General features: G+C 41.3%; 1 protein-coding gene across 1 annotated transcript in view; it reads left to right on the forward strand.

Annotated features, from left to right (window-relative positions):
• The first annotated feature begins 9 nt into the window (after positions 1 to 9).
• MMUT (methylmalonyl-CoA mutase) overlaps positions 10 to 20,749 on the forward strand; it is a 35,578-nt gene continuing 14,838 nt past the window's right edge. The window contains exons 1-9 of the mRNA XM_030555239.1: positions 10 to 96; positions 772 to 1,164; positions 4,090 to 4,457; positions 5,923 to 6,080; positions 8,872 to 9,043; positions 11,932 to 12,180; positions 14,037 to 14,148; positions 17,125 to 17,240; positions 20,147 to 20,262. Coding sequence (XP_030411099.1) covers positions 813 to 1,164; positions 4,090 to 4,457; positions 5,923 to 6,080; positions 8,872 to 9,043; positions 11,932 to 12,180; positions 14,037 to 14,148; positions 17,125 to 17,240; positions 20,147 to 20,262 — 1,643 coding nt within the window. The 5' untranslated portion in view covers positions 10 to 96; positions 772 to 812. The remainder of the gene's footprint in view (positions 97 to 771; positions 1,165 to 4,089; positions 4,458 to 5,922; positions 6,081 to 8,871; positions 9,044 to 11,931; positions 12,181 to 14,036; positions 14,149 to 17,124; positions 17,241 to 20,146; positions 20,263 to 20,749) is intronic.

The following is a 20,749-nucleotide window of genomic DNA, read 5'->3' on the forward strand; positions in this document are numbered from 1 at the left end:
CGACGCCAAGCCAGCGTCCCTCCCAGTGCACAGGCGCGCGCGCCTGCGTGCTCGCGTTTGTCTGGGACTGACTCGCACCAGGACCAGGAGTGGGGGGTAAGGGCCTGTCCACTGGGGAGCGGGCCCCGGCCGTGAAATCCCCTCCCCCATCTCTATTCCCTTCCGCGCCGCGCCTCAGGGGGTCCCCGGCCGAAGGCTGTTGTCGCCCCCACCCCCGGGACTGCCCGCGAGGCCAGACGCGCCCTTCGCCTTAACCGTCCCGCGCGGGGCAGGACCCCGGAGCCCCTCCCTAGCCTCGCCACGGCTCTCCGGGGCTGCGGCGCCCGTGCCAAGGCAGCGGACGCGCCCGCTAACCCACCCCAGCCCTTTCCGTGGGATCCGCCTCAGGCCTGGCACCGCCAGCGCCTTCGCCGCCGCCGCTCCCCGATCTTGGTGGTTCGGGCTGGAGATGGGGAACACCCAGGGGTGGAATTTGGGCAGCTGAGTCTTGGAGGAATAGAGCGCCCGGGTTACGTTTAACAGGCCAATTAAGTTTTCTTCGGGTTCCTATACCACCTTCATTGTATTCCCTTTATAGCGCTCTGAGGCGGAGTGTTTCTTTGCAAATGGTTAAAGCAGGGGAGTGGGTTCCATCCTTCATTGCTGGCCGTGACTTGCTGCTCTTGGAATTTAGGCAAACCACTTAACTGCAGTGTGACTCAGTTTCTCCATCTGAGCTCTTCCCGTGAAAGACAATATGGCACTGCAAAGTATTCATTTATATACTTTCAGTTTTTCAGCTCTTCTCACGCTGGTGACCCACACGGGAAGACATGTTGAGGGCCAAGGGTGGGCTTCTGCGCCTCTGGCCACACCACTCCAAGATCATGTGGCGCTCCCTGCACCGGCAGCCTCTGCATCCAGAGTGGGCTGCTATGGCTAAAAAGCAGCTGAAGGGCAAGAATCCAGAGGAATTGATCTGGCATACCCCAGAAGGAATTGCCATCAAGCCTTTGTACTCCAGAAGGGACACAGAAGGCATTGCTGAGGAGCTGCCAGGAGTGAAACCTTTCACTCGGGGACCCTATCCCACTATGTATACTTACAGGCCATGGACTATCCGCCAATATGCTGGTTTCAGTACAGTGGAGGAGAGCAACAAGTTCTACAAGGACAACATCAAGGGTAAAGCAAACATTTACCTTTCTGTCTCTGCCTGTGTAAAGGCAGCAACCTGGATGCATTTCAGGTTCAGCCTAGCAAGGATAGTGCAGATATTGTGGAACAATTTAGCCTCGTGTCATGTCCCTATAGGGGACAAATTTGCTGTGGAAAACCTGCTAGTTTTTTTGTCAGTTTTAGTTAAACTTTTAATACTAGTTCATCCTGGCACTCTAGATTTAAATATTATACTGTGCATTTAAAATATATTTACATTGGGGATGTCAATTCTGTTTTAAAAGTTAACTGTTTAAACTATTAATATTTCATTTAAATGGTTAACGGATCCAGCCAGTGGGGCTGGGGCTGATCCAGCCCGCCAGCCTGGGGGCTAACGGTTAAGACGGGTTAACCGGTAAGACTAATGCCAGTTAACCGGTTAACATTTTACATCCCTAATTTACATGTTAGGAATACTTGATGGCTTAGCTCAGAGCATAGTAGGCAAGCCAATTTCCCAGAGATGACATTTTCAGGTTTTTGAGAGCAGGTTTTCCAATATTTCGTCAGTGTTAAATTTCCTTACAAATCTCTTCTATACAACGAAATAATATACTATTATAACAATCTGGATGTCAGAAGTAATTCAGCCACTGCTGAAATGAGCTGCCTGGGGTCATTCCATCCCATCTGTTTTCTTGCCAGCAATACAACCCAAAACATTTATGAAGGGAAGGGCAGTATAATTTTATCAGTCAAAACAATAGTGAAAGCCCCATTAACTAAAAAGTTCCAAATACAGAGTATTTGTTTCACAAATTATTCTTCAGATAGGCTTTTTTGTGTAAATGTTGTCCTCAAACCATAGTTTTATCACAGAGCAAGAATGCTACAAATATATTTTTATACAAATGTTTAAGTGGGAGTCTGACCTAGTGATTGGCAAATGAATTTTTCAGTCAGGGTTTTTGGTATTCCTGGGTCTGCCATTGGCTTGCTGTGTGAGTTTGTCATGTCACATGTTTTCTTCATTGAATGGGTATATTAATACCTAACCAGAATGTTTAATCTTGCTAAATTATTTGGAAACACTTGGTGAAAAGCTCTGTATAATTGCACTGCATGGTGTTTGTCATGGTATAATCCCCCACTCTGAATCTTAGCGTCCAAAAGATGGGGTACCAGCATGAATTTCTCTAAGCTCAATTACCAGCTTAGTACTTGTAGTGCTGCCACCAACCAGGAATTCCAGTGCCTGGTACACTCTGGTCCCCACAAAACCTTGCCCGGGGACCCCCAAGACCCAGTCCCTCTGGATCTTAACACACAGAAAGTAAACCCTTTCCCTCACCGTTGCCTCTCCCGGGCTTCCCCTCCTTGGGTTACCCTGGAAGATTACTGTGATTCAAACTCCTTGAAACTTAAAACAGAGGAAAATTCACCTTCCCCCCTCCTTTTCTCTCCCCCTCCCAGACTCTCCCTGAGAGAGAAAGTAATCCTATCACAGAGAGAAAATTAACCTTTCTCTCCCCCTTCCCTCCTTTCTCCCCACCAATTCCCTGGGGGATCCAGACCCAGTCCCCTAGGGTCTCACCAGAACAAAAGAAAAATCAGGTTCTTAAACAAGAAAAGCTTTTAATTAAAGAAAGAAAAGACAGTAAAAATTATCTTTGTAAATTTAAGATGGAATATGTTACAGGGTCTTTCAGCTATAGACACTGGGAATACCCTCCCAGCCTAAGTATACAAGTACAAATTAAAATCCTTTCAGCCAAATACACATTTGAACTCTTCCCAGCCAAATACACATCTGCAAATAAAGAAAACAAACGTAAGCCCTAACTCACCTTATCTACCTAGTGCTCACTATTCTGAACTTATAAGAGCCTGTATCGCAGAGATCGGAGAGAAACCTGGTTGCACGTCTGGTCCCTCTGAGCCCTCAGAGTGAACAACAACCAAAATCTAACAGCACACACAAAAACTTACCTCCCTCAAGATTTGAAAGTATCCTGTCCCCTGATTGGTCCTCTGGTCAGGTGACAGCCAGGCTCACTGATCTTGTTAACCCTTTACAGGCAAAAGAGATATGAAGTACTTCTGTTCTATTAACTCTTACTTATCTGTTTATGACAGTGGTGGAATGATGATACTCTCAAACTAGCAACAATCCCGAAATTCTTGGATGTTTCTGCAAACATGATCAGCAGTGAAAGAAGTTTACATCAAATTTCTATCATTATGCTTCAGAAATAACATTCCCCTGAGATGAATTGAAGGCAGTTTATATGTCTCTGAAAACTAATGTTGAATCTCCTACACAAAGTGCAAATACAGGAGGAAAAGGAATCCTCCTTCAAACTTAGTGCTTTGACATGTAGAGGTTATATATCCACTTCACTGCCACTAGGAAGTTCATGGGTTTTAGTAGTAGCTGGTATGTGGAGAATGTAAGATTCTGGATCCAAATGGCAGTTTATATACTGGCCGCTCCATGATACTGCCTATGTAACACCATTTAATTCCCCATTCATAAATTCTACAGCCAGAAGAGACCACTGCGATTATCTAGGCTGACCTCCTACATAAGACACATGGCATGGTGCACCACTACAGAGCTTGTTTCTGCTCCCCAGTGGAACCATGGCAGCTCCACTGTGTTTCAGGCCTTTTATTCCCTATTTGGGAATAAAGCCCTGAAAGCTATGTTTTCATTCTCTGACCGCAGACTCAGAGCTGCATTGAAAACAAGATTATCTTTAGCATAGTAAGAGTTAGAAGCTTTTGAATGAAAGTTTAAATTCCACAGAAACTAATAGACCTCCAGAGAAGTTTGAAAATAGCCTGTGACACCACAGATTGGATCAGTTGGGACCCTAACTACGTAAAATAAAGTTAATTGCAATTCCTAAAGCAAACCTGTTTTACTGTTTGTTTTCATGAACCTAGCTGGCCAGCAAGGATTGTCAGTTGCCTTTGATCTGGCAACCCACCGTGGCTATGATTCAGACAATCCACGAGTCCGTGGTGATGTTGGAATGGCTGGAGTTGCCATTGATACGGTGGAAGACACCAAGATCCTTTTTGATGGAATTCCTTTAGAAAAAATGTCAGTTTCCATGACAATGAATGGTGCAGTAATTCCTATCTTGGCCACATTCATCGTAACTGGGGAAGAACAAGGGGTACCTCAAGCCAAGCTTACTGGGACAATCCAGAATGATATACTCAAGGAGTTCATGGTCCGAAATACATACATTTTCCCTCCAGAACCATCGATGAGGATCATTGCTGACATCTTCCAGTACACATCAAAGGTATTCTTTATTTTAATTCACTTCTGTTATATTATTTATGCAGTGCTCAAATGTGCACAAGACACTTTACAGAACAAAGAGCAAGATACCATGGCAGCTAGTAACAAACAATGCAGGATGGGAAGTACAAGGGTTACAATAATATCATATATCAATGGGTTATATATATCTTGATCATTTGGGGAAAATTATAGATTAATCACTATCTGTGGACAGCAAGGAAGAAGTGGGATTTTGGAAGGATGTGCATTGTGCACAGGAAAAACTTGACAAATAGGGAGGGATTGGGAGGCTGGTTTTTTTGCGTAGAGGTCAGCATGGAAGAAGACAAAGGTAGAAGACAAGGGAAGGCTGGGTCAGAGTGCTGCAGAATCTTGAATAGAAGGAAAGGTTTGATTTTTGAAATGCAGGACAAAGGGGAGCCAGTAGAGGGATTAAAGAGAGTGGTTTTAATGATGGCTGAAGAAGACTCTTTGGCTGTATCATTTTAGACAAATTTAAGGGGGACAGTGTGACCATCAAGGAGACCAGAGGATGAGGTTTTAGTAATTGTCGTGGGAGATAATTAAAGCTCAAACAACTAATTAGCCGTTAGGGCAGAAAAGTAGAAACAAACTGGCTACATTAAGGAGGAAAAGCAACAGAATATCAAGGTGATGAGTAGCCTATAAATGTCTAAGTAGAAGATATGGCCAGAAACAAGTTTGCTTTTGATTTGTAATTTACAATGAATGAGGTTGTCTTTAAGCGTTATGGGCTGGATTTATAAAAGGACTTAGACACCAGCCTGCCACTACAGCTACCTGAATCCCAGAATCAGTCCCTGCTGGGATTCACACAGGCCCTGCTCAGCTGTTCCTGAGCCCTGTAGGCACTTAAACTTGTGAAGCAGCTTAGTTTTGCAGTAAATGTTCCCTAGGTACCTGTTGTCTGCCAGTGCTGTTCCATGCCAGTGAGCTGGATTTGTAATCCCCAAAGTGATCATGAAGTAGGAGAACAAAGGCATTCCTCAACCTATTTTGCCTTCCGGCCTGATCCAGTAAGCATGCTCAGAATTCATTTACCAGATCGGTCCCCTACAGACAAGCTTACATAAAATGGCAATGGGGTGAGGGGGAGTGGGACCTCCCTCATAATGTTTAGCTCAGTCATTAGGGTACTCACCTGGGATGTGGCAGACCCCTGGTTCAAGTCCCTCCTCCACCTGGTTCAAGTGGGAAAATGAATTTGAACAGGATCTGCCGCCTTTCTGGTGAGTGCTTAGCCAAATGTTGGAGCTGTTCCACTGTGGCTCAATAATGAAAGAATGGTAGGGCCGAAGAGAGAGCAAGGATGGGAATGATTCTGTAGTATGGTGGTTAGAGCACTCAACATCATCGTGCCTACGTTTCTTTGTAAATCTAGCCCTAATAGCACAATTACATGATTTTGCCCTCCCGGCATTATTGCTTTTTTGTTTACACAGCATATGCCAAAATTTAATTCCATTTCAATCAGTGGATACCATATGCAGGAGGCAGGAGCTGATGCCATATTGGAATTAGCTTATACTGTAGCTGATGGATTGGAGTACTGCAGAACTGGAATCCAAGCTGGCCTTACCATTGATGAATTTGCACCAAGGTAAGTAAAACAAGCTCACAAGGACTTAGCTGACTTTTGGAAAATGAATAGAAACTTTAGGTTTTAATTTCATGCTTGGACTCTGACATTCCAAACTGTACTAGTAGCAAAGGTAATATCCATATCACAGGCTGATTTTTTAACTAGCATAAGATTGCAGTGGCAAGGAGTGAGATCTGGTACGACAGACACTTAGGTTTAATCAACAGGTATTGCAGCCTTCTGGTGTTTTTTCACATTGGAGTTTTATTTATGCCTCCTTATATTTAACCAACAAAACACTGTATGAAATGTTCTGAAAAATGCTGTTAATATCACAAGAGAATTCACATAACTGAAAACATGCCTAGGTATCAGTTTTCTTTAGTAGTAATAATTTGTATTGGCTCCAAGGATTTTGTTCAAATCTAGATGCTGTCGGATTGACAGCAGAATCACAAGTCCTGAACATAACTGCCAATTATGAGAAGTTACAAATAGAGATGGTGCTGTAGACCAACCAGTCTGTATCCTGACTGGTATCCAATATTAATATAACACTTGAGATTAAGCAAAAGGCCTAGAAGAAGCATATTCAATGTGTGCTTGTAACCATTAATTCTAGTGGGAGTTAAACTCTCACTGAATTGGGGAATGGACTCTGAAACCTTTGGATAGGAGACCCTGCATGATGAATGAACTCACAGATCAGGTCTCATGACATTTCAGCTCACTGTATCTTTTGTGTAAAATAAATTCCCCAGTCCTCACATTTATATATTTAGACGGGTTTTCTTTTTGTGTGAAAGTTGCCATATTGGTATCTCGTGAAAATTAACACCTTCATCCACTGACAGACACAGCAACTGTGTAAACTTCCCTTCGTTGCCCTGTCAGAGTGCCTCAAACCTGATTCAAAGAGAGCACTTTTAGGGTCGAGAGGGTAACTGTCTTTATGCCAGTTGCACAAAGTCATCCTTGATACTTGTGAAACTTTCATGACGGTGCATTGTATTTAAAGACTTTCTTTTCTCTAAAAATCCTTACAAGCATTAAGTCTCTGTGCCACCCTGTGAAGTAGCTAATTACTATTTATCTTGTTACACATGGGGAAACTGAGGCAGAGAGCTTTTCTCAAGGTCGCATAATGAGTAAGTGATAGAGAAATGGATTGAACCCTGGAGAGTGAATTCCTAGTCTCCTGCCTTAGCCACCAGATTGTAGGGGTAATTTATGGAATGGAGATTTGTCTAGTAGGCACCTGGACTGAGTCCACCATTTCATTTTACATAGGCTGTCCACTGGAAACAACTGCTCTCTATAGGTAGAGGTGGATTAGAATCTTCAACATATTGTGTAATTAAAAAGCTTTCTATCCCATTACCAGTCCATGAGTCAGCCAAGCCCCAATTCATCCAGTTTACTTTGGGGTAACAGTCTGTGTACCATGGAGCCTGCTGGAAGAATTATTGGTGAGGATATTGATAGGTATTCTAGAAACTTGGTAGAACGGTGATCATCAATGGGACACAGTAATGCCAGGGTACAAAATATGTAGGAGTGACATAGTAGGTTGTGCTCTTGGGGGAGTGGCACTACATGTGAGAGAGAGAAGAGTCAAATATAGCAAAAATCTTAAATGAAACAAACTAGACCTTAGAATCTCTGGAAAGAAATTCCATGCTTGAATAATAATATATCAGTAGGAATATATTACCGACCAATTGACTAGGATAGTGATAGTGACTGTGAAATGCTCAAGGAGATTAGGCTACAAAAATAGAAAACTCAGTAATAGTGGGGAATTTCAACTATTATCATATTGACTGAGAACTTGTCCCCTCCGGACAGGATGCAGAGAGAGAATTTCTGGACACCATAAATGACTGCTTCTTGGAGCAGCTACTCTTGGAACCCACCAGGGAAGAGGCAATTCTTGATTTAGTCGTAAGTGGTGCACATGATCTGGTCCAAGAAGTGAATATAGCTGAATTGCTTGGTAATAGCAACCATAATGTAATTAAATTTAACGACCTTGTGGGGAGGGAAATACCAAAGAAGCATCCACAATAACTTCAAAAAGGGGCACTACACACAAATGAGGAAGCTTGTTAAGTGGAATTAAAAGGAACAGTCCCAAGAGTGAAATGTCTGCAAACTGCTTGTAAATTGTTTAAAAACACCGTAAAAGAGGCTCAAATTAAATGTATAACCCAATTAAAAAAAAGACCAAAAAAAATGCCACCATGGCTAAATAGAGTAAAAGAGGTGGTTAGAGACAAAGACATCATTTAAAAATTAGAAGTCAGATCCTATTGAGGCAATTAGAAAGGAGCATAAACTCTGCCAAGTCAAATGTAAAAGTATAATTAGGCAACCCAAAAAAGAATTTGAAGAGCAACTGGCAAAAGACTCAAAAATTAATAGCAAAACAATTAAGTACATCAGAAGCAGCAAGCTTGCCAGATAATCAGTGGTGCTACTGGACGATTAGGGTGCTAAAGGAGCGTTAAGGAAGACAAGGCCATTATGAAAGAGCTAACGGAATATTTTTCATCGGTTTTCACTGCAGAGGATGCGAGGGTGATTCCCACACCTGATCCATTCTATTTAGGTGATAAATCTGAGCAACTGTGCCAAATGGAAGTGTCAATAAAGGAAATTTTGGAACAAATTGATAAATTAAACAGTAAATTAAACAGATGCTGGTCCTCGAGGCTGCTGGTCCTCCTTCATATAATGGAGAATTTTGGGAACTATATTGCTCATTATCCTATACAATTAAAGTCCTGGACATGTGCTCTTGTTGCAGACTGTCTTTCTTCTGGGGAATTGGTATGAACTTCTACATGGAAATAGCTAAGCTAAGAGCTGGTCGACGGCTTTGGGCACAATTAATAGAGAAAATGTTTCAGCCCAAGGACCCCAAATCTCTTCTTCTGAGAGCTCATTGTCAGACCTCAGGATGGTCCCTTACTGAGCAGGTTGGATTTTGAATTTTAAATGATTTTCTTCAAATATGATCTTCTTAGGAGTAAATCTGTTCTGCTGATTCATGCGTACTAATATAGTAAAAGCTTTTTTATTTGGCATGCTGGGGAAATAGGGGGTGCCAGAAAGTGAAAAATGTCAGTTAACTAAGAGGGAGGGAATTTGGGTGTGGGAGGTGGTGTGGGGTGCCGGATCCAGAAAGCGTTCATCTCAGGCTGCTCCCCAGAAACAGTGACCTGTCGCTGCTGTTCCTAGTTGGAGGCGCAGCAGGCAGCTGTGCCCGCTGCCTTGGCCCCCAGGTGCCGCCCCCACAGCTCCCATTGGCTGCAGTTCTCGGCCAATGGGAGCTGCGGAGCCAGCACTCGGGGCAGGGTGGGGGCAGTGCACAGAGCTGCCTAGCCATGTCTCTGCCTAGGAACAAAAGGGACAGGCCACTGCTTAGGGGGGCTGCCTGAGGTGAGTGCCTCCTCCCCCACAGGTCTGGCACCCTCTCCCATGCCCTAACCCCCTTCCCTGAGCCCCCTCCCACTCACAAGCTCCCTCCCAGAGTCCTCGCCGCATTCCCACACCACCTGCCACACTCTGAAGCCCTCGTGGCCATTACTTCCCCTAGGAGCAGCAGAGACATGCTGCTTCTGGGGAGCCACACGGAGCCGGATAGGGGGCCTGCCAGCCCCACACCAACCAAACTGTAAACTGAACTTTCTATGAAGATTAGAAATGCCGGTTTATAGAGCTTTCCAGTTCGTACAGGTCTGGATAACACAGCTTTTACAATATGCCTCCTGTCTGATGCTTTTTTGAGACAAGGAGATTAGCAAATCTAATAGCTTTGTGGCTCTATGATTTCCTCATTTACATGCTGCCCAGGATGCCTTTGTGACTAAGAAGAGATCAGAATAAAACATTTCTCATTTAAAAATCTGGATTTCTTTCATCTGGAAATGTTTTGTATCTAATATATTCATATCCATACTTTGCTTATCAGAAATTTAAGGGGCAGCTCAACAAAATATGCTGATTCAGCTGGTATATGATATGATATATACCTATCTCACAGAGCTGGAAAGGACCCTGAACGGTCATCAAATCCAGTCCCCTGCCTTCACTAGCAGGACGAAGTACTGATTTTGCCCCAGATCCTTAAGTGGCCCGCTCAAGGATTGAACTCACAACCCTGGGTTTTGTAGGACAACGCTCAAACCACTGAGCTATGATGAAGTCCTGCAAAAATATGAGACACCTCAAATGAATTCAGAACTTAATTCAGCTCCAGCCACAGGTTGGACTAGTAGCAAGTGCATACAGTGGTGACTGATGTACCCTACTGGTTAGATAGAATAGAAGCTATTGTTTGAACATTGGCCAAGTGTTACTAGAATGTAGATTTACAAACCCTTCCCACAGCCTGTTCTGCCCAGTAATATGCATGTTTGTGAATGGGCAGAATATAAGGGCTTTGTCTAAACAAAACTTGCACAAGTATATACTAGATAAACCAGTTCCCAGTTGACTTGAGCTAAACCAAAATAAGTAATTCATACACAACCTTTTTGCACTGGTTTAACTATATCTTTTTTTTTTTTAACTACTTAAACTTTCTTGTATGAATGAGCCTGAAGAGACGTTCAGCTGCCCTGAATATGGCCATGTATGTGTCACATTTGTTATGTAAGAGAAATGTACAGACTTCCTCCTGGGACAGATGATGTGTGAAAATAAGTGCCCTAATGAGCAAATAAATTAATCCTAATTTCACCCCTAAAGTGTACTTTTTTTTTTCTGGGCTTTGCATCTTGGCATCGTCCCTTAATTATTTGTTTAGTCTTTCCAGTCTCATATGCTAAAGAGAGGAAAATCCTTCTGTACAAAATTAGAATTCATTTTTTGTAGTTTTGTCTAAATCTAATCACTCTTACCAGACCCTCAGATAACCTCAGTATGTATATTATCTGTGGAGAAGTAGAGCTGTGCCCGATTTTTAAATGAATTCTGTATTTGGAGCTTGATAAACTATGAACTGAAAAATGTTATTTTTATTAATTCTATACTATTTATATAATGTTAATTTTTATTTGCATTCATCATACTAATATGATCATTCTATGGCAGATAATTCAACACAATCTTTTCAAAATCCTGTTGCTGTCACTTTTCCAAATGAAAAAGTAACGTAGCCTTTTTTGTGATATGCATAAATGTATTCTCCATCTAAATTATTGCTCTAAACAAAATGAAAAAGTGATATTTAGATTTAAAAACTTTCAACAGGTTCAAAAGCAATCAAAGAAAACAGTAAGGGGTAGTGTGTAGAGCAAAGAACTGGGGCAGGGGGTGGAATTCGTTAGATTCTTTTCCCAACTCTTGGTGTATGACCTTGGACAAATCATTTATTTTTCTGTAAAATAAGTATAATAGAGAGGCTTTATTAACTGACTTAAAGCAGTGGCTTTTTTAGGCCCTCTGATGAAAGCTGCTGTATAAATCCAAACAGTAAATCCACCTAGAAATGTGAAATCAGAAACAGGTTTGTCAGACAAATGATCAGACATAATGAGGTGCCATGAGGGATTAGAAGAATTTTGTTTTATTTACTTGGCCCGTTAAGTGGCTGATGCCTTTATAATTTGGTTATGTTTGTTTGTGGCTCCTCATCTTCATCTTTCAGTAGAAGGATCCTTATATGTACCAACTTGATTTCATTCATATTACTGCTCTTTTCTTTTTCTAACTTGGCTGGTTTTTGTATAATATAAATTTTTATGATCCAATTATAGCAAAAACCTAACACTTTTTTCAATGCATTTGTTTGAGGATGAAATAACCACCTCAGTTACATGGCAGCCACTTCATGCCTCAGAGATTTCCTTTTGCTTTTTAGGATCCCTACAACAATGTTATCCGTACTGCAATAGAAGCAATGGCAGCAGTGTTTGGAGGTACTCAGTCTTTGCATACAAATTCATTTGATGAAGCCTTGGGTTTGCCTACAGTGAAAAGTGCTCGCATTGCTCGGAATACCCAGATTATTATACAGGAGGAGTCTGGCATTCCTAAAGTGGCAGATCCATGGGGGGGTTCCTACTTGATGGAATCCCTTACCAACGATGTCTGTGAGGCCGCTTTAAAGGTCAGTTGTGCTGTGGGGGGGTTTAATTACAGGGGCACTGATTGTTTTAAGAAATGCCTTTTAAGTAGCTATTTGGTATGAGAGTAGATTCTTCAAAGGTAACAGTGTATTGCATTTATTTTTAAGTTCCCTACCATTAAAGTCCAAATCCAGCAAAGCACGTTACACATGAGTAGAGCTTTAAACATGAGTAGTCCCATTGAAGTCAATAGGACTACTCACTGCCTAAAGTTACAGATGTATTTAAGTGGTTTCATAGAATCACAGGACTGTGAGGGACATGTAGTCCAGTCCCCTGCATTCATGGCAGGGCTAAGTATTTTCATTCTAGATCATTCATGACAGGTGTTTGTCTAACCTGCTCTTAAAAATTTCCAAGGATGGTAATTCCACAACCTCCCTAGGCAATTTATTCCAGTGATTTACCACCCTGACAGGAAGTTTTTCCTGATGTCCAACCTAAACCTCTCTTGCTTCAATTTAAGCCCATTGCTTCTTGTCCTATCCTCCAAGGTTAAGAAGAACAATTCTTCTCCCTCCTCCTTGCAACAACCTTTTATGTACTTGAAAACTGCTATCACGTCCTCTCTTAGTCTTCTCTTTTCCAGACTAAACAAACCCAGTTTTTTCAATCTTCCCTCATGGGTCATGTTTTCTAGACCTTTAATCATTTTTGTCAGTCTTCTCTGGACTTTCTCTAATTTGTCCACATCTTTCCTGGAATGTGGTGCCCAGAACTGGACATAATACTCCAGTTAAGACCTAATCAGCACGGAGCAGAGCAGAAGAATTACTTCTCATGTCTTACTTATAACACTCCTGCTAAAATAGGATTTTGCTAAGTTAAGGCCTAGGAGAATACAGTACATATTTGCAATTAAACGCATTCTAAAGGAAAATATTTCCACACTGGACAAATGAACCAGACCTGTTAAGTCTGGAGACTTCTGATTTTTGGTGCCCTCTGATAGGATCGTGATTGGGTGCTGACATCTCCCAGGGAAACTCAATTGGAAATGGAGGTGAGATGTTCCACCCGTGTGCACATCTAAGCTTCTACATTCTCAACTAAGATGCTGCAATCTATAGATTACAGCAATCTACCTGAGACTGTAAGGATTAGAACGGTTTGTGATTATAGCATCTCTTTCCCCTCCCCACACACTTCCTGTCAAAAGACCTCAGGGGGGTGTATTGTGGAAGAGCGTCTTAAACACCCTGTGTGTAACAGGTGGGAGGTTTACAGAGTGGCTATGGGAAGAGGAGCAGCCAGGCACAGTCAGCAACAATAGCAGAGCAGGACTTGAAGATAGCATGATACAAATAACCATCATCCTAGCATGGACATGAGTAGCTTTACTTGCATAGGTAGTTCTGCTAATGTCATTGGGACTACTTACATGAATAAAGTTATATTTTAACCATTTGCAAGTTTGAGGCTTTAGGCCTTAATTCTGCAGCTGTCTCCATGAGTGGATCATGGGATCCGTACAGAGTCCTATTAAAGTTAGTATGACTCGGTGTAGGTGCGGATGTCTGCCCAAGAGGAGTTAATTGCAGGATGTGGGACTCGAATTGTATACCATTCAAGAGCGGAGGTGAAGGAGCAGGAAACCTGTTTCTTACTGACTTTGTAAAAGACCATGCATTAATACACTGTTTTTTCTTTCTGTGTGTAAAGTAAGAAAGCTAAATTATACAAATATAGGTAGATAGAAAATAGGTTTTTAATGTAAAGCATGAGACTTTTAGGTAATTGTACTAATAAGGATTTAGATAATACTGATAGTAAAAAGTGGGTTTCATGAATCTTGCTACTAACCATTCTCTTAATTTGTTCTGGTTACCTTTCTTAGCTTATTAATGAGATTGAAGAAATGGGTGGAATGGCCAAAGCTGTAGCTGAGGGAATTCCCAAACTCCGGATTGAAGAATGTGCTGCCCGAAGACAAGCCAGGATCGATTCTGGTAAGGGCAGGAAGTGGGGGAGAGAGAGAACTTAACTCCAGAGGTACACCATTTTAAAATGTTACATTTTTGTTTGGAGATCTGAGCTTTAAACAGGGTTTTAATTAATTTTCACTTCTTAGACTAGGCATAATGGTTAAATATCAGTGAAAACTTCCTGAGAAGGGTCTATTAGTCTGTGAAATAGTCTCCCACAGGAAGTGGTGGAAGCCAGATTGCTTGACATATTTAAAACTAGGTTATACAAAACTTTAGACTACATGGTGAAGGAATATCCTACAATGATTAGCAATGAACTTGCCTGAGTTCTGTAATAGTGTATCTTCAGATCATAGCTATTGAGTAAAAATATAACCATCAGCAGATGCCATTAATGAATGTGCTTGGCAAAATTTCTATCTGAGTCCTGAGCAACTCTTGTTCTCTTATAACAATGGCCAAGCTTCCATTGACTTGGGTTGAAGTAAGATCCAGCTCTTTGGTGTATGTCTAACCTCTTGATCTTATTTCAAATATATATATAAAAAAGAAAAGATACAGAAACTACCAAATAAAGGAGCTTTATTATATGACCGCTTGTATTTAGAAAGTACATTTAAAGGAGCTCTTTAATTCAAAGTAGTAAGGAACAACAAACAGGAGTTCTGTGTCTTTTTTTCCTCCCAAGGTGAATTTATTTTTAAATGGTGGTTATATTCCTTTAGTCAATGTGAGGCAGTTAATGTTAATAGACTTTGGAAACACAACCTGTTATAAAACTCCAGTCAGCTAAAAATAGAATGTTTAATTTAACGTTCTTTTAGAATGTTAAATTGTTTGGTCATACATTGTAGTTTTTGAGGAAACTGACTGAGAGTTAAAGGTTCTTCATATTATTTGTCAAGGACTAGGACTCTGATTTAGAGATGAAAGTTTCCACACCCATCATACTTAGCCATCCAGTGCTCCCATCCTTTTTCCGATTTTGAAAAATCATATGTGTCTATGTACTAAAATTGGTCAAAGTCTTCATAAGTGCACAAGTTTTGCAGGCAAAATCTAGCATCCTTCTATAGAGATTTTTAAGGTCAGGCTTGACAAAACCCTGGCTGGGATTATTTAGTTGGGGATTGGTCCTGCTTTGAGCAGGGGGTTGGGCTAGACCTCCTGGAGGTCCCTTCCAACCCTGATAGTCTTTGATTCTATGATCTTATGGACCCCAGAAAGTGTTCACATGCAGTGTGAGCTACAGTCTGAGAACTTCTGCTCAGTAGTAATTTAAGATGTATATAGAACAGGAGTGGCCAAAATGGCTCGCAAGCCACATGGCGGCTCTTTTACCATTAAAATGTGGCTTGCAGAGCCCCTCCTTCCCCTCCCCCCCATTCCACCTACCAGACTGGAGCAGGGGGGAGGGTGCCTCGGCTCTCGAACTTCTGAAGACTGTCCTGTGCGGCTTGGAGGGTCAGTAAGTTTGACCACCCCTGATATAGAAGTTGGCAACATCATCCGAAGGATGTGGTGAACTTGTGACCTTGCATTGCCACACATTACTTGCAAATACCAATTTAAATTAATAGCATCATAGAAATGTAGTGCTGGAAGGGACCTCAAGAGGTCATCTAGTGCATTTCCCCATATTGAGGCAGACCAAGACCATCTCCGACAGACAAATGTTTGTCTAGCCCAGGGGCGGGCAAACTTTTTGGCCCGAGGGCTACATCGGGGAATAGAAATTGAATGCTTACAAAACTGGGGTTGGGGTGAGGGATGGGGGTGAGGACTCGGGTGGGGCTGGGGATGAGGAGTTTGGGGTGTAGGAGAGTGCTCTGGGCTAGGACCAAGTGGTTCGGAGGGCGGGAGGGGGATCAGGACTGGGGCATGGGTGCGAGAAGGGTGCAGGTTCCAGCTAGGATGTGGGCTGTGGGGTGGGGCTGGGAATGAGAGGTTTGGGGTGCAGGAGGGAAACAGTGGCATGTCCCTTTTCCGGCTCCTATGTGAAGACGTGGCCAGGCAGCTCTGCACACTGCCTCTATCCACAGGCACGGCCCCTACAGCTCCCATTGGCGCATGTAGGAGCGGTCCCTGGCCGGTGCACCAGAGCAGGGCCAAGCTGCTTGATGCAGCCCCGACCCAGCACCCTGGCTGGAGTGCCAGAGTGGGATGTGGCTCGCAGGCTGGCTTAAAACTGCTCGTGGGCCGTAGTTTGCCCACCTCTGGTCTAATCTGTTCTTAAACACCTCCAATATCTCCACAAACCCAGCTAAGCTGCTCAGTGCTTAACTGTCCTTTATAGTTAGAAAGATTTTCCCAACAGCTAAATCCTAAATCTTGCTGCAAGCTAAGATTGCTTCTTGTCTTACTTCAGTGGACTTGAAGAAAAATGGATTACCGTCCTCTTTACAACAACCTTTACCTCTGAAGACTGTTACCAGATGCCCCTTCAATCTTCTCTTTTTTTAGATTAAACATGCCCAGTTCTTTCAATCTTTCCTCCTCATTTTTTGCTCTCCATTTTGTTGTTGAACTCTCTCCACTTTGTTCTAACCTTTTTTAAAGTGTGGTGCCCAAAACTGGACCTTGTACTCCAGCTAGGGTCTCACCAGTGTTGAGTAGAGTAAAACAGTTATCTCCCATGTCTTACATACGATCCCCTGTCATTAAAAATAGTTAGTGAAGCAAGTAGATATGATTTTGACTGCACATAGATTTAAGAAAGAACATGCCATTTTTACATGTCACTTTTCAGCATAAAAAACAAAGTCAAATATTCTTACATTTGATCATCTCTTCATAATAAAGTGTGACAAGTGTAAACTTAAAACTTTTCTTGAGAGAGAAGTTTTAAATGCTTTGGAAGGTGGGACTGCCTGAAAAACATAGTATTGCATTTAAAACAATCACTTATCTAACTATATAAAATACTGCAACCTTTCCAAAAGCTCAGCAGTTTTGAAAATAGTCTAAATTCTTGACCTTTGTATGGGAAATCAACAGGTTCTGAAGTAATTGTTGGAGTAAACAAGTACCAGTTAGAAAAAGAAGAGACGGTTGAAGTTTTGGCTATTGATAACAGTTCTGTCCGAGCCAAGCAGATTGAGAAGCTTGAAAAGGTAGGTGGTACTTTTTTGAAAATGCAAATTCTTGTTGTATTTTAAGTAGTTCTGTGTTAAATTTTCTTCATGAGTTTTCTATTTGCCAAAAAAAATGCATTTTTAAGAGCACCAGAACTGTTCTTGAATTCAGCAATTTAGAGACCGTCTGTAGCTCTTCAATTTCTCCCCTGAGGCTGATTCCTGAAATCTAGATTTTTTGCATTTTGCTTGTTGTTGTTGTTCTCATTTAGTTAGATTAAACAAAAATTAAACTGCATTTAAATTAAACCATGGCTCTTTCCAGCAAGAAGGAAACAATGTACAGTAATGGATTTTTGAGCCTTTTGCCATTGGATTCTTGGGTTCAAATCCTCCCTCAGGCACACAAAAATTAGTTTAGTCTGATCGTGATCTCTGCTGGATATTCGTCAAAATGACAAAAGAAAAAATTCAGCTTGGTATAATTAGTAGTCTCCGCACCGAGGAGTAGATGTTTTGCAGGTGACCAGTGAAGTGCATGGAGACTGAATTGTGGGAAAACCTACAAATAGTGCAAGCAGGTTATGTTTGTCCAGCTCCATTATTAATCAAGCATTTTAACAAAGCTTTACCTAGATTGTAAGCTCTCTGGGGAAGGGACCTACTTTTTGTGGTGTGTATACAGCACTTAGCACAATGGGGTTTTGAGACAATAGTTCAATACAAACACTAACAAAGGTTTAAGGAAAATGTGCTGGACCTCGTGAGAGTGTAAAGACCAAGTAAAATAAATTTAAAATAAATAACATGGGCCTGATCCAAACCCCATGGACGTCAGAGAAAAGTCTCCTATTTCTGAATATTTTTCTCCCCCTCACTTTTTGGGCTATTCAGCATATTATTCTAAAGGTAGTGATGCTTTCTTAATCTTGTTTCTTACTCTTATCTGTGGAACATTTTCAAAGTGTGCCAGCCTTAACTCTTTATAATTTTAACTTTCTGTTCCTTTTATTGTTTTACTTTAGACATTTAGAGCAAATTTTTCATTAAGCTTCCTTTGTATCAATCTTATCTAGTAGAGCATAAGTTTACACATACACACACCTGCGTAGTTATTCACATTGTAGTCAGACAAAGGTTCTGCCCATGGAAAACTTTTTGTAAGCGCTTCTAAGGAGATCCCCCTAAAAATGTGACTCTGAATATTTGGCCAAGATTTTCTTAAGTGAGTGCCTAATGTTAGGCTCCTAAGTCCGCAGAGAGGCATCTACAGATGTAGCCAGATTTTTCAGAAATGCTGAGAACCCAGGCAGGCTCCCTTTGTCTATATTTATATGTGCCTACATATGTACTTAGGAGCCTAGCTTGATGTACCTGATAATGCACATCTTTTGCCTTAACAGAATTTGTTTAATACTTACACATTACAAAATAACCCAAAACAGTAAATCTCTGACACCAACAGGAGAAAAATCTAGAAAATGTAGAACTACGTTTAACATAGCCTCAAAGTGGTATTGTGGCAAGGAGAGGAAGGGCAGGCAGAAAGCATAATTAATTATATTTTGTCCCCCTCTTCGAAATATCTGACTTCTGTTGATCTGTGCTGGGTAACCTTTATAGTTATTGCATAATAAGGGACTACTCAAAAGTGAGTGTACTATTGTTTCTCTTGGAAGTTTTCATGTTACAGCACCTATCAGGGGTTGAAAATTATGCTACTCTGAGATTTATCTATTGTATTCATGCCTGGAATAGTGCCAGAAACACCATTTTGCTTTTGTTGATGTAGGATCCAATATTTCATGGAATGCGGGGATCAGAAGCAAATGTTGTGATATATAACATGTATGTGAAAGCTGGAGTGTCAAGCTATAATACAGTTGTCATAAACAGATAGCTAAGGGTTAATGTCTCTTTCACCTGAAACACCTGACCAGAGAACCAATCAGGAAACCGGATTTTTTCAACTTTGGGTGGAGGGAATTGTGTGTCTGAGTCTTTTTGTTTCCGTCTGCCTGCTGTCTCTGAGCTTTAGAGAAGTAGTTCTATTTTCTAGTCTTCTGTTTCTAAGTGTAAGGACAAAGAGATCAGATAGTAAGTTCTATGGTTTCTTTTCTTTGGTATTTGCATGAATATAAGTGCTGGAGTGCTTTGATTTGTATTCTTTTTGAATAAGGCTGTTTATTCAATATTCTTTTAAGCAATTGACCCTGTGTTGTATCATCTTAATACAGAGAGAACATTTGTATTTTTTCTTTCTTTTTTATATAAAGCTTTCTTTTAAGACCTGTTGGAGTTTTTCTTTACTTCAGGGAAATTGAGTCTGTACTCACCAGGGAATTGGTGGGAGGAAGAAATCAGGGGGAAGAGCTGTGGGTCGGATTGCTAGCCTGATTTTGCATTCATTTCTGACTGAGATAATTAGGAAGACATTGGGTGTTTTTAAACCGTATTGTCAGTGCCTAAATACAAAAGTGATAGCACCTGGGAAATACCTGAGTCAGAGAGAGATGTTCTTACCATGTTGCCTTCCACTCACTTGCATTCCATCATTACTGTGGTATCTCTCCCTAACATTAGAGCTAGGAATCATTGCTTCGAATCATCTTGGGATCGCCGCTTTCAGATGACACCACTAAAAGCCTTATTCTCTAGCTGCTTTATAGTACAGTATATTTAAAATCACATTAAAAATACTGTTGCAAAGTTACTGAGTCGGCTTACTTGTATAAGTAAATACTTTCAGAACCAGAAGATGTTTCCAAGTACTGGTCTTGCAACCTTCAACATACTGACCTTCAACATAGTGATGATAGCTGTATTCGTATTTGATTCCAATACAGGCATCTTCGACCAGGGAACCTTACCAGGGTCATATTGGAATTCCTGATTGCCTTATAGTTGCTTACTTAAACTGAGGATTTTTCTCTCCTTCATCTAAGGTAAAAGCTAGCAGAAATGAAGCAGTAGCCCAGCAGTGTCTCACTGCTCTAACAGAATGTGCTGCCACAGGTCAAGGCAACCTATTGGCACTGGCAGTGGAAGCAGCACGTGCAAGGTAAGGTAATAAAAGTTGGAAAACGTAACTGATGTTAAAAGTTGACTGTTTCCCTTCATTTCTTTCAACTTTTCCAGTAATTCTTGGATACGTAGGTTGCCATATTTAATATGTCACAGATCGATACACCCTTTCAGCTTTTAAATAGGATACATATTTTTTTAATGCAAGAAAATATCCTTGACCATGAAGGCATGTGTTTCAGAGGTCCAGATGGGCATTACCCTTGATTGTGGTTTGGTGGTGTTAGCCAAATACAAATACTTTTTCAGTCTCTTAAAAATATATTTAATTTATTTTCAAGGACAATATTGGGAATAAAATTTGCCCTAAAATGTTGCTGTTCGCACAGATTCTGTTTACGGCACAAGCTCTTATCAGTTTCAGACTATGAATAGGTTTCTTTGATGTACTGCTCTGCTGCTTTACAGGTCAGCGAGCCTGAAAAGTGTCTGAGATGTGAAAAGGGATGGAGAAAAAAAAATCT

The sequence above is a fragment of the Gopherus evgoodei genome, chromosome 3 (genome assembly GCF_007399415.2).
Source record: "Gopherus evgoodei ecotype Sinaloan lineage chromosome 3, rGopEvg1_v1.p, whole genome shotgun sequence".
NCBI classification, from domain to species: Eukaryota; Metazoa; Chordata; order Testudines; family Testudinidae; genus Gopherus; species Gopherus evgoodei.